Source organism: Sphaerodactylus townsendi, linkage group LG14 (genome assembly GCF_021028975.2).
Source record: "Sphaerodactylus townsendi isolate TG3544 linkage group LG14, MPM_Stown_v2.3, whole genome shotgun sequence".
Classification (NCBI taxonomy): domain Eukaryota; kingdom Metazoa; phylum Chordata; class Lepidosauria; order Squamata; family Sphaerodactylidae; genus Sphaerodactylus; species Sphaerodactylus townsendi.
Window position 1 is genome coordinate 22,182,318 of NC_059438.1, and position 15,588 is coordinate 22,197,905.

At 48.2% G+C, this 15,588-nt stretch overlaps 1 protein-coding gene across 1 annotated transcript; it reads left to right on the forward strand.

Annotated features, from left to right (window-relative positions):
* Positions 1 to 2,784: 2,784 nt before the first annotated feature.
* FOXC2 (forkhead box C2) lies at positions 2,785 to 5,812 on the forward strand. The gene has a single exon (XM_048516134.1). The coding sequence runs from the start codon at positions 3,338 to 3,340 to the stop codon at positions 4,832 to 4,834; it is 1,497 nt and encodes a 498-aa protein (XP_048372091.1). The 5' UTR covers positions 2,785 to 3,337; the 3' UTR covers positions 4,835 to 5,812.
* The last annotated feature ends 9,776 nt before the right edge of the window (positions 5,813 to 15,588 follow it).

Below are 15,588 nucleotides of genomic sequence, written 5' to 3' on the forward strand. Positions count from 1 at the left end.
CTGTCACGACCGCAAGTGACTCGAAAAGCGATGCGGCTGAAGGTAAATGCCATTCTAGTTGTGCGATTTTTAAATATATATAGATATAGATATAGATTGAGGATGCTCAGAATATTGAAGCACGAGGAAGCGTTCTGTGAAACTCGAAAACTTGGCTTCAAGATTCGAACGTTTAAGACGCCAACCTTCAAACTCCATTACAATTCCCCGGTATTGCGCTGGAACAATTTAATCGAGCTGGGAGGTGGGGGGGGGGGGGGGGAAGAAATGAAGCAAAGATGTCTAAAGAATGTTCCGAAGTTTGTATCAGCTTTTAAATATATATATATATATATATTTCAAATATACATCTATTTTATTTGAATAGCCTAAAAAATAAACGGAAGCCACAATGCACTCCCTAAATAATTAAATGCAATCGTTTTAGGCGAAGCTTTGCAGAAAGGTGGTAGAGTTTTAGCCCGAAAGGGCAGAGAAGAGAGGGATTGTTTTCTTCCTCATTCTTTAAGATTCCAGCGCCTCTGTTGTTGTTTTTTGACACATGTAAAAAAGATTGCCCCTTCCTCGTGTGACAGGTCACATTTCTTCAAATTCCCATAGATTTCCGCATAGACTTTGAGAGGAGAATTCATTCAGGGTCCCTTTCTGATTTCCCGAATGAAACAAACTACTTTAGGGAAAGCTGGTCGCTGCAACTCCCGTGATCTGGGCCGTTTTCCCTCCAGCATTTCCTGGGGTTCCTTTTCTTTCTCCAGAGGCCGAGGTCTTCCTCAAGAAGCTGCAGAACAAAAACGAGAAATGGGCTCCCCCCCAACCCCCCTTGCCAAATTATCTATCATGTATGCCCTTTCCCTCAAAACGACTGGACGTCAAGATCCTTTAAAAAATTAAAAATATATTCTGCACGTCTTGTCTTCTTCCTCGTTAGAATTCATTCCTGTGTCTCATCAATAAATCTTGGGTTTAAAGAGAGAGAGAAAAGAATTCATTCCTGCGTCTCTTTTGACGGGCAAATGGGGATTCTCTGATGGCAAATAGTTCTTCCCGCGTTTCACGTCCGAGAATCCCATTATTCCCGCTGTCTTTCCTCTCCCAAATAAATTCACAAAGGATTTTCCTAACTCGGCAGCAAATTTTAGCCCTGCCTCAAATATGCTCCGACGGCAACTTCCCCCTCTCCGCGGGACAATCCATCCGTTTTCCAAACCAATAAAGACCCGCATTCTTCCTATCCCGACCTATAGAAGGTAATAAATGAAAAAGCGCTGGAATAAAATAAGCGCGCTCGGCACGCGCACAGCCGCTTTCTTGGAAGCGAACTGGGTTCAAATCAATGGCAATGAGGTGCGGCAAAAGGGTCCCAAAACACCCCCGGGGGTCGGGGGGGGGGGAGGCTCCAGAAAGAACCAAGAAAAAGCAGACTCTCGGTCCTTCCGAACCTTTTGGGTCTTGCTGCATTTCTCTGCCCCCCCCCCCAAAAAAAAGTTTGAATTAACCCTCCTGGAGACCCGCTTCAAAGTCATTCATGTAAAAAGTAAAGTGACAACTGCTGGAACTTTGCGCGCAAGAAACCAGACGAATGCGTGCTAAAAAGAAACATGAAGCAGTTAAAAATATATATATATATTAAATCGCCTGCTAGATTTTTCGCAACGATCGGGGGGGGGGGGTTCTTTTACGGGGGGAGGGGGTCGAGAAAATGTGCGCGCGTTTAGACCGGTTCCCCGTTTGCTGCTGCGATTCCCGGGCATCAGCCGAGCGGGGGAAATTCGGAATTTTACACCTCGGCTATGGGCTCGCGTTGCTCATTATCCCAGTCTGATGACCTTTAATGGCATAATTAGAGAAATAATGGGTTGGGGATGGGTGGGGGGGGGGGAACGAAAGGCGCCAAACCCGTTGCCAGAAGCACCCTCTCCCCCCTAACAACACGCACCCAAATCAACAGCGTTCTTTAATTATTTCCTTGAGCAGATTTAATTGGTTTTTTTTTAAAAAAAGTCTTGAAATCCAGTCGAATTTCATGGCGAGCGACCTCCCCCCCCCCCCGGCGCCCCCCGGCGCGAGATCAAGCGGGTTTAGGCAGGAGGTGGAAATGAATTTGGCTTCCAGGTGTCCGAACGGCCTCCTGGGCAACCTGGAGCGGAATTCGGATTCCTTGGGGGAATGCAGGTCGCCGGGTACGCAAGGAGCCCTCCAGTCTCCCCCCCCAGACGGCCAGCCGGGCAAAGGGCCCAGTTCAGAAATGGGGACTTTAGGTGGGGAGAGAGGGGGAGATTTTTGCGCTGCGCCCGGCCCTTTCTGCACATTCAGAATAATGCACTTTCACTCCACTTTCACAATTGTTTGCAAGTGGATTTTGCTCTTCCGCACACTAAAATCCAGCGGCAAAGTGCATTGGAAGTGGATTATTCTGCATGCGCGGAAGGGGCCGCCGCCTCCCGCTGCCAAGCCTTTGGGCATCCTCTGGGCATCCTTGGCAACCCTGGCAAATCGGGTTTCGTCTCCCTCCCGTCCGGGCAAACCAGGCGGCGGCGGCGAGTTGATTCTTAAATCGATCTTGCTGCCATAAAGTGTCGGTGCGCCCCGCCGCTTCCCCGCCGCGGCCACCCCATTGGGGCGCTCCCAAAGCTTCCCCGATGTCACGTCCTCCGACGCCTTCCCCCGGCGCTCTGATTGGCCCAGCCGCTCCCTGGGCGTCCTGCAATTGGCTGAAAGTTTGGGACGGGGGCGTGGCCGGCGAGGAGTCTAAAAGGCTGGGGGGCAAGGAAAAGTTTGGCAAACTTTGCGCCCGAAGGCGGCCGGGGAGTTCGCTTTGCGCGCGGCGGGTCCGGCCGGGGGAGCAGCGGCGGGCGCTTGTTGGGGCTCCGGCGTGGATGTGCGGTTCCTCTCCGCCCGGCTGCTTCGTTTGGGGACCGCCAACCGCCGGACCGGGGCGGCGACGACGCCTGGCGGAGCCGGCCAGCTTTACGCACGGCGCTCGGGTCGGGCCCCGTTCCTTCTGGCTTCCCCCCCGTCCCGCGGGCCTTGCCAAATAATCCCCCCCCCTCACCGGCTCCGTCTCTTCGGGTGACCATCTCTTCCCTCTCCAGCGAGTTGGCGACCCAGCGGTAAAGAGGGGGGAGAAGAGGGGACGCCGGGGCGCTTCTCGGCGGCGGCCTCTCCAAAAGCGGACGCCGCGTCCCCAAAGCGGCCGGAGGATGGCACGAGCGTTTGGGCATCTTTAATCGAGCTCGGCGAGCCGAGGGGTCCGTGCCGCCCCTGCGCCCGACCGCCGGCCCCCTCCCGCCCCGTCCGCGCGTCCGTCCCCCCCCCCCTTGCGACGGGGCGATCCGCCATGCAGGCGCGCTACTCCGTGTCGGACCCCAACGCCTTGGGGGTGGTGCCTTACCTGAGCGAGCAGAACTACTACCGAGCGGCCGGCACCTACGGCCCCATGGCGGCCTCCATGGGGGTCTACTCGGGCCACGCCGAGCAGTACGCGGCGGGCATGGGCCGCTCCTACGGGCCGTACCACCCGCACCAGGCGGCGGCGCCCAAGGACCTGGTGAAGCCGCCCTACTCGTACATCGCGCTCATCACGATGGCCATCCAGAACGCGCCGGACAAGAAGATCACCCTGAACGGCATCTACCAGTTCATCATGGAGCGCTTCCCCTTCTACCGGGAGAACAAGCAGGGCTGGCAGAACTCCATCCGCCACAACCTGTCGCTCAACGAGTGCTTCGTCAAGGTGCCCCGCGACGACAAGAAGCCCGGCAAGGGCAGCTACTGGACCCTCGACCCGGATTCCTACAACATGTTCGAGAACGGCTCCTTCCTGCGCCGCCGGAGGCGCTTCAAGAAGAAGGACGTGGCCAAGGACAAGGACGAGGGCCCGCTCCGCGACAGGCAGCACCCCAAGGACGCGGCCAAGGCGCCCGACGGGGCCAAGGAGGCGCCGGCCGCGCCGTCGGAGAAGAAGGTGGTGGTCAAGAGCGAGGCGGCCTCGCCGGACCTGCTCATCATCACCAAGGTGGAGACGCTCAGCCCCGACGGCGGCGGCGGGGGCGGCGGCGGCGGCAACGGGGGGGCCTTGCAGGACAGTCCGCGCAGCGTGGCGTCCACGCCGTCGGTGTCCACCGAGAGCTCCCTGCCCGGCGACCCCCACCACCCGGGCGCCCCCAACGGCCTGTCGGGCTTCAGCGTGGAGAACATCATGACCCTGCGGACTTCCCCGCCAGGGGAGCTCAGCCCCGCCAGCCGGACGCCAGGCCTGGGCCCCCTGGGCTACCCCCAAGCCCCTCCGCCGTCCATCTACAGCCAGGCCTGCAGCCAGGGGGGGCTGGGCGAGGCCGGCGGCGGCTACCAGTGCAGCATGCGGGCCATGAGCCTCTACGCCGGCGAGCGAGCCGCCCACCTGTGCGTCCCCCCGGGGCTGGACGACCCCTCGGAGCAGCAGAGCAACGGCGCCGCCTCGCCCCTGGCCGCCATGAACCTGGCGTCCGGGGGGCAGCACCAAGAGGCCGCGCTGGCCCCCCACCACCACCCGCACCTGCCTCACCCCCAGGGCGGCGGCGGGCAGGCGGCCTCCTGGTACCTGAACGCCCCGTCGGAGCTCAGCCAGCACCTGTCCGGGGGCCACCACCACCACGCCTTCGGCTCGCAGCAGCAGAGCTTCCCCAACGTGCGGGACATGTTCGGCTCGGCCCGGCTGGGCCTGGAGACCCCGGCGGCGCCGCTGAGCGACCCACAGGTGAGCACTAACGCCGGCGGCCAGATCCCCTATAGATCCACGCCCTCCATATACCGCCACTCCGCCGCCCCCTATTCCTATGACTGCGCCAAGTATTGACCTCTGGGCACGTGCAGAGGGCCGGCCGAGAGCAGCGGACCCGGGGCTAGGAAGCCGGCGCCGCGGACCGTCGGAAGGGCCTCGGGCGGACCCAAACGCCCCTTTTCTGGTCCGCCTTCAATCAGTTCTACTTGAAAAGGAAAACCAAAACAAACACGGAGGTGTCTTTTTAAATTTTGGGGAGGGGGGGGGGAAATAGTTTAGGTTTTTGTTTTTCTAAGAGGCCAAATTTCTGTACCGTAAAAGAAGGGTTACATTTTTTTTAAATTATGACGCTTCGCCCATTCCGCAAAGACCGCTGATCTAACTTTGGTTTTTTGGGGGGGAAAGAAATATAGGGACGATTTTTTTATATATATCTATATATATATATATATATAAATCTATGTCTTGGCTGTTGGGAGTCTTATTTGTGAGACTGGTGGCGGAAGGGAAGTTCTCTTTTTATGGCGTTGTACATATGTGTGGAGTTTTAATCCGGCTGGGGTGGAGAGCCATTAATATAATATTTAAAGTTGAGTTCACTGGATTTTGTTGGTTTTTTTTTTTTTAAATGCCTTCCATATTGCCAAATTGAAGACAAAAGTAACTTCTTTCTCGGTGTGCCTGTGTGTCGGTTTGAGTGTGTAGAAGGAAGCACCAAAAATGCCTTTTCTTTTAAAGTTATTCTTATTATAAATAAATATATATATATGAATAATTTATTCTTGTTTGTTCCCCTATGCTGGACTTGACAGAAGGGAGGGAAATTCAAAACTAAATATAAAAAAACACACCCCACCCAAATGCGACAATAACTGTGCGATTTTATTTTTATTTTTTTTGTATCATAGATTTTTTTTCCTGCTCTGAACCCATTCTGAAACGTTTTTCTTTTGAATTCCACAACACGTTTCTTTGTCTCCTTGTGTGATCTCCAGTTGTTGTAGTCAACCTTGGAAAAAAAATAAATTCCGTGCTGTTTATTTCTCTTCGAAAGCCTGACCCATGTCTTGGGATTTTTGCAAGCCTGCGGATTCTTCCTAAATTTGAAACGAATTAGAAGAGATGGGGAAAGGGAGAGAAATCCAGAAATCCAGGTTGCGTCATGTGTGAATACCTTTGAGGCAGGACCAAAAGCGTGTTTTTTACCCGTCTGCGTTTTTGAGTTGCGAAGGCTGAGATGTTTAAAACCCAGCGGTAACAACCAGGAAGGAGGCGTTCCAAACTTGCCCTATACAGTCAGTGGTGAAAACACCCCTTTTACAACTGTTTCCTACAGATTTTTTTTCTTCCTGTAGTAAACTGGAATGAAACCTTTTCTCACGCTTAAAACTAGCTAGAAGGAGTTGGGTGGGAACTGACCAGAAAATTAGGTTCTTGAGATTCCAAACCTGACACCATTGTCAATATTGTTTGAGTCATTAGTACTAATGAACACATTGACATGTATATATAACAATGGAGTGAAACTTTTTCCCACTTAAAGCTAGCTAGAAGATTGGGGAGTTGGGGGGGGGGGTGATCAGCATGTTACAACATCCTCGGGATTTCAAAGCTGAGCTGACAACAAGGTAAATATTTTTAAATTGTTAAAATTAATAAATATGTGTGTAATGTAGCAAAGAAATTCATCCGAAGGTGGGGAAAGCAGTTTGGCTGCCAGGGCTTTTTAAAACCTACATTTAAATCTCTCTTTACATTGGATCTATTTCTCCAGTCCTCCAACAAAGAAATGCCCTCTGTCCTAACCAACATCTGTTGAAAACAGCTTTACCTCCCCGTCCCCCAGAAAAGTCGTCCAACTCCTAAATACAATGAATTTGACTTAAGATCTCAACCATCCTAACAAGTCCCTGTGGGATTTTGTTGGCTCTAAAAATTTTCAGAAACTTCGGCTTCTCACTAGGCCCAGAGTTTAGTGGGAAGCTCCACCCATCTACTCACAAGTAATGGGCATAAAATTACAGTCTTGACTGTATCAATTTCATTTCCACAGTTGATGTGAAATCCCAAGTGTAAAATCTTGCTCCTGAGCATGTACGAAGTGCTTGTCCCCCAGCTACCTTCCAAGCCTCTTGCAAAAGCTGGAGAAATATATTTTTCAGGTACGGCATTGTTGCGCCTTAAAAATTAATTATCGCTCAGTGGATAAGACTGTTAAGACTAGATTAAAATATTTTGCACTTGAAGTTCTCCCATGTAAATTCCCTCCACAAATAGCCGAAGGACACAAGGCCCTGGAAAATCCTCGGCTTCCCCTTTCTTCCTCTGCCTTCCACTTTTTTGCTTTCCTTAATATTTGCCAGCTTTTAGAAAAACCCCTGTCCAGTGAATCCAAGATTTTGGTAGACTTTGCTCCTTCTGGTTTCCACCTCAAACCCTTACAAGGAAGACCACGGTGGCCAATTTGAGGTTAGTAGAAGGGTGGGTAGTAGAGATGTGCATATGAAGAGTGGGGAGTGTTTGTTTTCCTTTTGAGAGGGGTGGAAATTGTCTGTATACCAGTTCTGGTTGGTTGAGAACAGTGGCTGCTCTCCCTTAGGTATGGCCTACGACGGCAGAATAATTGCACTGGTCAACGTGATATGGTCGTTGTAAAGATGAGATGCCAAGTAGTCAGAACGGGGCAGGGAGCAGACTATGGGTGAGTCCTCACCCACTGCTCGGCTTCTCATTGGTGATCCAACCCAACCAACTGAGCATTCATTAGGAAATTCTTAACCCACAGAATTTCTTTTAAAAAGAGAAAGAGATATGTTATCTCAGTCTCTGCTCCTTCTTTGGAAATTTGAAGACTGTCTAATAGTAAACCCGCACACAAAACCACTTCTGAAGCATGGGGAACTGTTTTTTATAAATATTGCATTTATTTTCTAAGAATAATAAAGATGATGCTATTCAAAACGAGGCATTTCAAACCCAGCCCCCTTCCCTAATCTTCATCACTAAACATGTTATGCATGCTTGCTTGGAGGGCCACCTGATTTTTCTGCCACTAATAACCACACATCTAACTACCTGCCCATCAGTTTTAGAGCCCAATAGTACTTCTGTTTATTTAGAAAAAGAAGTCAAACTTTGCTGGTGGTTTACTTACCAGTAAACAGGCATAGAATTGCAGGTCTACAGCTTCTCAGTTTTGTTTAGGGCTGCAAGCTTCAAAAAGATTAACTAGAAGAAAGATCAGCAGAGAATTCAGTTGATTCAAAACACTGGGGCAATTTTGCATTTTTTTGAGCCTATGACTTTAATGAACAATTTTTTAAAATTAACTACGATCTTTGTTAAAAGTTGTTTATCAATAGAATTCTGACGATTCTTTCAGTATTTATCTAGTGCAATTTTTGTCATTCTTCTTCTGAGTAGTTATAGGTAGAGACCATGACTCTTTTTAGCTCAAAGTTAGTGCACATTCAGCGAAATGAATTGCTTAAAAGGCAGGGGGTCAATTTGGCTTTATTTGGTCAGTAGTCCTGGTTTTACCTACTATAGCTAGATTTTTAAAAATTATATTTTCTTGTAACACGGGCAGATAGCAATCTAGTGAGATTAGATATAAATCTAAGCAATAATTAATTAATACTCAGCAAAAAACATTTAGGATCTTAACAGCAAAGTTATCGCCCGCCACTCTCAAAATTAAAACTGATCTTCCCTCTCCCAACCAAATAGCTGCCACGAGGAGGTCTCCACCAAAGTTCTGATCAAAGGTTTGTTTATAATGGATAAGGGTAGTCTCTGTATATATATTTTTCTTGGTTCGATTTGAATAGGAGGACCTAATTGCATTTCACCAGACTTGCGTGTCGTGGCCTCTTGACTCTGCTGTATGCTAGTTTGTTTTCATACCCTAAAATGAAAATGGCTGCACAGAACCAATCTTAGTGTCAGGGGGGTGGTGTTACTCCCGAACATGACATGAGACTCAAGACTCACGCTTAATTTTGCTGCAACAGACTGACCTACCCCTGTAGAAGGAAGAGTCTTAAGAGCTCCCCCCAAAAAACCCAGAATGTGGAATGGCTTGTTCTTGTGAGAATCAGTCATCTGTGTCCTTTTCTATAACTCAATATATTATTTCCCACACATGGAATGTTTCTGCTATTCACACTGTTGCAACACACCAGTGAATTTCTAGTAGAGTTCAACTCACCAATATGGAAATGAGGCTCACTTCGAAGTAAATATGCCTAGGATACAGGATTCTTTGGTGAATGATAGACAGGCTTTCTCCCTTCAGACCAGGTTCATTTCTGGCCAATTTAAAACCCCGAATACTAAGGAGAGTCAGAATTTATTTAGAATCTGAGACGCCGCCAGAATTCCACTCTTCACGCTGGCGACTTTGTGACTGGCTAGGAAATTTCCCCAAACATGCAAATCTGGAAATGGCATTATAAATTGTATTTTTAAACAAACGTATTGAAGGATTGGGGGGGGGGGGGGATGCCAGGCATCATAAAATATCTGTTAAAACTTTGATTATTGGTCATGGCAAAACAAGGCTAAAACTGGGGCAAGTGGTGCTTCCAAAGCCGACCACTCTCTTGGTGAGCGTTCAATTGGGCTTGATGTGAAATATAATAGAGTACTTTCCACATAACTGCGGAGCTGGGTTCAAACAGGGGATGAAGAGGCACAGGCCTCAAGACGCATCTAGGAAAATGTCAGTGGTGTGGGCCAAGTTAACTCTGGTTTCTGGCCAGAAATGGACCATTTTTGGCAATAGAAAACTCTCCTTTTAAGTCTGGCAGCTGGTTCTCCGGTTCACAATGAAGGGGGGGAAATCGATGCAGGTTAATTTGATAATAGGGTGATGGCGTTTTGTCACCTTCCTACTTTCCACTTAGAGGAAGTTTTTACAGGCGGGAGCATCCTAGAGGTCCCCATCCGCACATGCAGAATAATGCACATTCAATCCACTTTCAGTGCACTTTGCAGCTGTGCGGAATAGCAAAATCCACTTGCAAACCATTGTGAAAGTGGGTTGAAAGTCCATTATTCTGCTTGCGTGGACGGGGCCTGAGTCTGCATTCATGCCTGTTTGTACATGGTTTGGTGTCTGCCCCCCACACCTGGCTGTTTGTGTTCTGTCTGTGTGAACAATGGGACAGTGAAGGCCGTATGCCACTCGCCTTTGTGGCAACCCGCAATGGCAGTGTGCCACTGTCCACTGATGCTCTAGTCATTGCCGTGAAAAGCACCTATGCACTTTTTTTGCATCAATACCTGCACAATACAGCCTTGCTTGAAATACTCTTTCAAATTAGTTTTCTCTGCCAGTTTTAATTTTTATTTTTATTTTTTGGAAACTGCATGCCCAGGGTGGTACCCTGGCCTGGTAGAAAGCAAATAATATTTCCATTACCTCAAGGTAATGGAAAATCTCTCTGCACCCTTTTTTCCCTCGATATAAGAAGAGTTCATTCCAGTAAGGGGCCTTTCAAATGGATTTTTTTGGGCAGAGGAAAACTGCTTTAGTTTCAGTTCCTACACACTACTGGGATTCATCCATGTAAGCCTGAAGTACCACAACCCTTAAAAAGAAGCCAAACTTTTTAAAAGCCAAACATTTGGGTTTGCTTCTTTCTTTCTTTCTTTCTTTCTTTCTTTCTTTCTTTCTTTCTTTCTTTTTGGCCACTTGCTTCTCCTTGCCATTTTCTTCCAACGTTGCTTTTGTCCTGAAAGGAAACCAAATTTTGATTTTGGTGATATTAAAATGGAAGAACAATCTTAATTCTTCTCTAGGGGGTGGGGGTGGGGGATGAACATAGGCTTTAAACATAGCCCTCTCCTCTCCACCCTCCCCCCATTCTGGAAAGGTTAACAGAATTAAAACAGTTGTTTGAGGGGGGGTGCAATGCCTATATTTCACACGTGTCAAACTCATGGCCCTCCAGCATCATGCTGGCAGGGGATGATGGGAACTGTAGTCCATAACATCTGGAGGGCTGCGAGTGTGACACCTATGCTATATTTGATCAAACAGTTGGAAATGGGCAGCATTTTGCTCTGATAGAAAGAAAGATCTTGAAAGGGGGTTAGGGGCCCAACACTTGGAAGACCACCTAGTGTTCCACAAATGGGGTGGTGTCAAAATTTGAGGCGAATCCCCACAAATGGCTACTGGTTAAGATAACTTCACCAGACTTTAAAGTGTGCCTCTCTGGCTTCCAGATGTTGCAGGCTTCATTAGGGAGGGGCGTTTGTCCCCACCTTCTGGGCTACTAGGACCCTTATGGGCAAAAAAAGACTCTTATTGCATTCTTGAAGGACCTGATACTCTTTCTCCCTCCCCTTCCCCCCTCCCATCCCCTAATTATCTCAAGCATAAATACTGGGAATTGCCTGCACAAAATTCTGTTGCCAGAACTGAAGTACAGATGCAGCGAATAGTTGAAGATTTTAATAGAAAGATAGTCCAAAATTACAAAACAATGCATGATTTAGTAATTAGCAGTTATGTACACTGGGACAAAATTAACAAATTAATTAGGGTTGACGATTTCTGCCTACTACCTTTTCTGTCAGTGGACCAAGACATTACTTAAAACCTGGGGGGGAAAGGGTTGCTTTTCTAAATACAGGACAATACTGATGGATCAGGCCATAGGTCTGTCTGTTCCTGAAGATGGTATCTCACACTGGCTGTCCTAAAAAGTTTACATAGGATGACCACAAAGGCCAAAGCCACCCGCCCTCTTTTGCATAAACTAATACATGTAACTGGTATTTAGAAATTCACTTTTGTTCCCTTACTCACCATGATGGATCAAGCACTGGCCCTTTCCGCACATGCAGAATAATGCACTTTCAATGTATTTTGCAGCTGTGAGGAATAGCAAGAGCCATGTTGGAATTAGATCTTCTGAATCTCCTATATAGGGACCTTATTTGTTGGTTAATTTTAATACATTCCTTGTCAAACCAGGAATTATTTGAACTTCTTGTATCTCCTCTGGGATGGTCTTTGCTTATGAAGGAATTTGTCAATTGGGTAATTAAGTTGTCAAACAGCTCTATCCCCACTCCTGGACTGTTTGCTTTAATTATACCCGATTTTAAATTGGAAACAAAAGGCAATTTTATAAAAGCTTTAAAAGTGGCCTCAGTTTGTGATGACCACTTCAAACGAAAATGTAGATCATTGTTGATGGATTCAGGATTTGTAGTAGACTCAACAGAAAGAGAAAACACTAAAGGGAGATGGTCACTCAAGGCATAATCATCGACAACAAACTGGGAAATTGAACCTAAAAGTTGAGGGGAAAGTGAGGAATAGCAAAATCCACTTGCAAACAATTCTGCATGTACAGAAGGGGCCACTGACAGATCAAGCTTCTGGGAATGTGTCTGATCCACCCTTTGGGCCATCTGAGCTTCCAATCTACATCTTGTGGCGGTGAGTTCCGTAGTGTCACAACGTCCTTTCGCAGCTCCTTAATCTCCTGCTCATAAACGCCGTGGCGTTTCCCCAAATTCTAACGCGGGGTGGTGATGGAAAAGGTTCTCTTCTGTGTGCCTAATTTTAGAAATCTCTTTCGACTCCCCTTGTGATCTTTCCACTAACCTACAAAAGTGCTTAGAAGGCGCGCTAACCCCTTGAACGTTTCGATTGCCCTTTTCTGCCCCTATTCTGAATGCAGGAAAACGCCGAGCCGGCCACAAAATGTTTCCACTAGGAACAATGGCGTGTTTGTTACTTCTCTCTCTGTAAAGCTTTGCCCAGCCTGCTTGTTCCGAGGTTTATTTTGGCCTAAGCCCGCCTGTGGAAGAGAATATCGAGAATGCCAAGTGCCAAAATTGTTTAAAAACTTTTCGCCTGGCTCGGGAGGGAGAGGGCGTCAGAGCCTTCTACCTACCCGCCCGCCCCCATCCTGATTTAATCTGGGAAAGTATGTCCTGAAAAACAGCGGCATTTCTGTACTCTGGATCTTTCCAGTTCTGCCAGCCAAGCCGACAGAACAAGTGTATTTCCTCCCTGATACATAGCAAAAGAGAGTTGGATACGTCTTTCTTGTTTGGAAATTCACCTGCTGTGACTTTAGGAAGGGATATCTATCCACTCTTGGCTCACGGACTGCATCGGTCTGCTTTTTAAACAGACGCCTCGCCTTTTTCATTGCATCCTTAATGTCCTATCCTTAAAAAAAAAAAGTCTCTTTGCTGCCAGATTAAGAATTTGATCTTATTAGAGGTGGCGTCGGGACAGAGGCGAAGAGAGGGCCCACTGAACAAATGGTCATCCACAGAGCAATTAAGCCAAAGGCTGGGGCCCAGAGAGATACTGTAGGGATGCCCAATGTTTGTTTTTTAATCTTGGGATAGCAGAATAGCAGAACACAGCACGGCATTATCTTCAATGGCTTCAAATGGTCCCTTCCATTTCAAAAGTACCTTGGAGGATTTCCAGTGCCAGGCCCGAAGTCATCTTGGACGCGTGGGAACGAGTTGCAGAGTTCCTTCGATCTCGCACAAGGAATTTGGCTTTGCCATTTCTCTTTTCATACATGGGCAGACTGGGAATTTTACTGATCAGGAGAGTTCCCAGAGGGCCGTTGGCATGGAAGTTCACCAGCAGCCAAGATCAAGCTAGGCCCAACGTACTAGCCATTCAGCTTGGATCTGTGCCGTAGCAACAAGGAAACAGGCAGAGGCATATGGGGCCTAGATTGCACCCAGAGGCTAAACCTCCTCCGGGCGCCACCCCCCTCCTGCAGCGTGGTGCTCGTCCCCCACCCCCCGCAAGCCCCACTTACCCAAGCTGGCCGGGGCAGGAGATTCTCTCACACTGGGGCTGCTGCCCCCCCCATGTGACCAGATTAGTTGTGCCCGAGGACATAGGTTACCCCATGTCCCCAGGCAGATACGCCACTGGGAACAGGCATAGCTCTGCCATTGGAGCCTGTGCCCGTGATCGGCAGTTCCATGGCGATCCTTGCGGCTCTGCCAGCTTTTGAAAAGGCTACTTGACTCCCTAGCCCACAGGTGTCAAACTCGCGGCCCTCCAGGTGTTATGGACTACAGTTCCCATCATCCCCTGCCAGCATGATGCTGGAGGGCCGTGAGTTTGACACGTGTGAAATATAGGCATTGCACCCCCCCTCAAACAACTGTTTTAATTCTGTTAACCTTTCCAGAATGGGGGGAGGGTGGAGAGGAGAGGGCTATGTTTAAAGCCTATGTTCATCCCCATCCCCACGAAGAATTAAGATTGTCCTTCCATTTTAATATCACCAAAATCGAAATTTGGTTTCGATTTGTAGTCCATAACATCTGGAGGGCCACGAGTTTGACACCTATGCCCTAGCCTTATCTAGGTTTCAAATCGGTAAATTAAAATTCATAGGTGGCTGACTTGAAACAGCGGGGGTGGGAGTGGGGGTGACCTAGCTCAGTGAAAAGGTCCTTGTTTTGCCATCAGAAGGTCCAAGAGCCAGTTCTGGGCGCTCTCATATGAAAAGAAGCCGAGGCGTTCCAAAAGACTTTTCTCTGCCCAAGATAGGGCACATCCTCTGCCAATAAGAACAGGCAATAGCTTTCAGTGGTTCTCAATCTTCCTAATCGCGACCCTTTAATACAGTTCCTCATGTGGTGGTGACCCCCAACCCTAACATTTATCCACTTTACAGCTGGAGAACACTGATGCGGAGAGTCTTAGGCGACCCCTGGGAAAAAGTCATTCGACCCCCAAAGGGGTCCCGACCCCCAGGTTGAGAACCGCTGAGCTAGATGGACCAATGGCTGATGCAGGCTAAAGTGCCTTCATAGGATCGCAGTTCCTGTTCACAGCGGGATTTGCTCAGAGGACCTTCCTGGCGCATTAGGTGTGCGGAGGCTATTCCGCTTGGCTGTGCTTTCTGCGTCCAAAATGCTCCGAGCAAAAACAGCTCCTTTACTCTGCTTCATGGCTAAGCCCCCTCGGTGTTTTGCGGGTCTTAAGCAACGCCAGACAGTCAATCTTTACTTGACAGCCCCAGGCCATTCAAATTGAGGCGCTAACAAACCAACAAATTAAAACACAAACGTTTTAAAGCTAAATCTTATAAACAAACATAAGAACATAAGAACAAGCCAGCTGGATCAGACCGGAGTCCATCTAGTCCAGCTCTCTGCTACTCGCAGTGGCCCACCAGGTGCCTTTGGGAGCTCACCTGCAGGAGGTGAAAGCAATGGCCTTCTGCTGCTGCTGCTCCCGAGCACCTGGACTGTTAAGGCATTTGCAATCTCAGATCAAAGAGGATCAAGATTGGTAGCCATAAATCGACTTCTCCTCCATAAATCTATCCAAGCCCCTTTTAAAGCTATCCAGGTTAGTTGCCATCACTACCTCCTGTGGCAGCATATTCCAAACACCAATCACATGTTGCATGAAGAAGTGTTTCCTTTTATTAGTCCTAATTCTTCCCCCCAGCATTTTCAATGTATGCCCCCTGGTTCTAGTATTGTGAGAAAGAGAGAAAAACGAGAGAACAGAACCTTAAAAGCGAAGAAATGTGTACAATTATTGCAGATTATAACTTAGCCTTTATGCTACAACCTTTCTGCCATCTAAGTTTAGACGAGAGAAACATAAACGTGGCTACCTTGCGTGTGACATCCTCAAAGACATCGGCCATTATAAAACACACTTTATTTTCCTCAGTACCTGATAATTTTTCTAAAGTATTTTTAAGATATAAATCCCAAATATGAGACTGCACAGGATAGTACAAGATATAACGCTTTACGTCTTCTACCTGATCTAAGCCACAATCACATCTACGTTGATC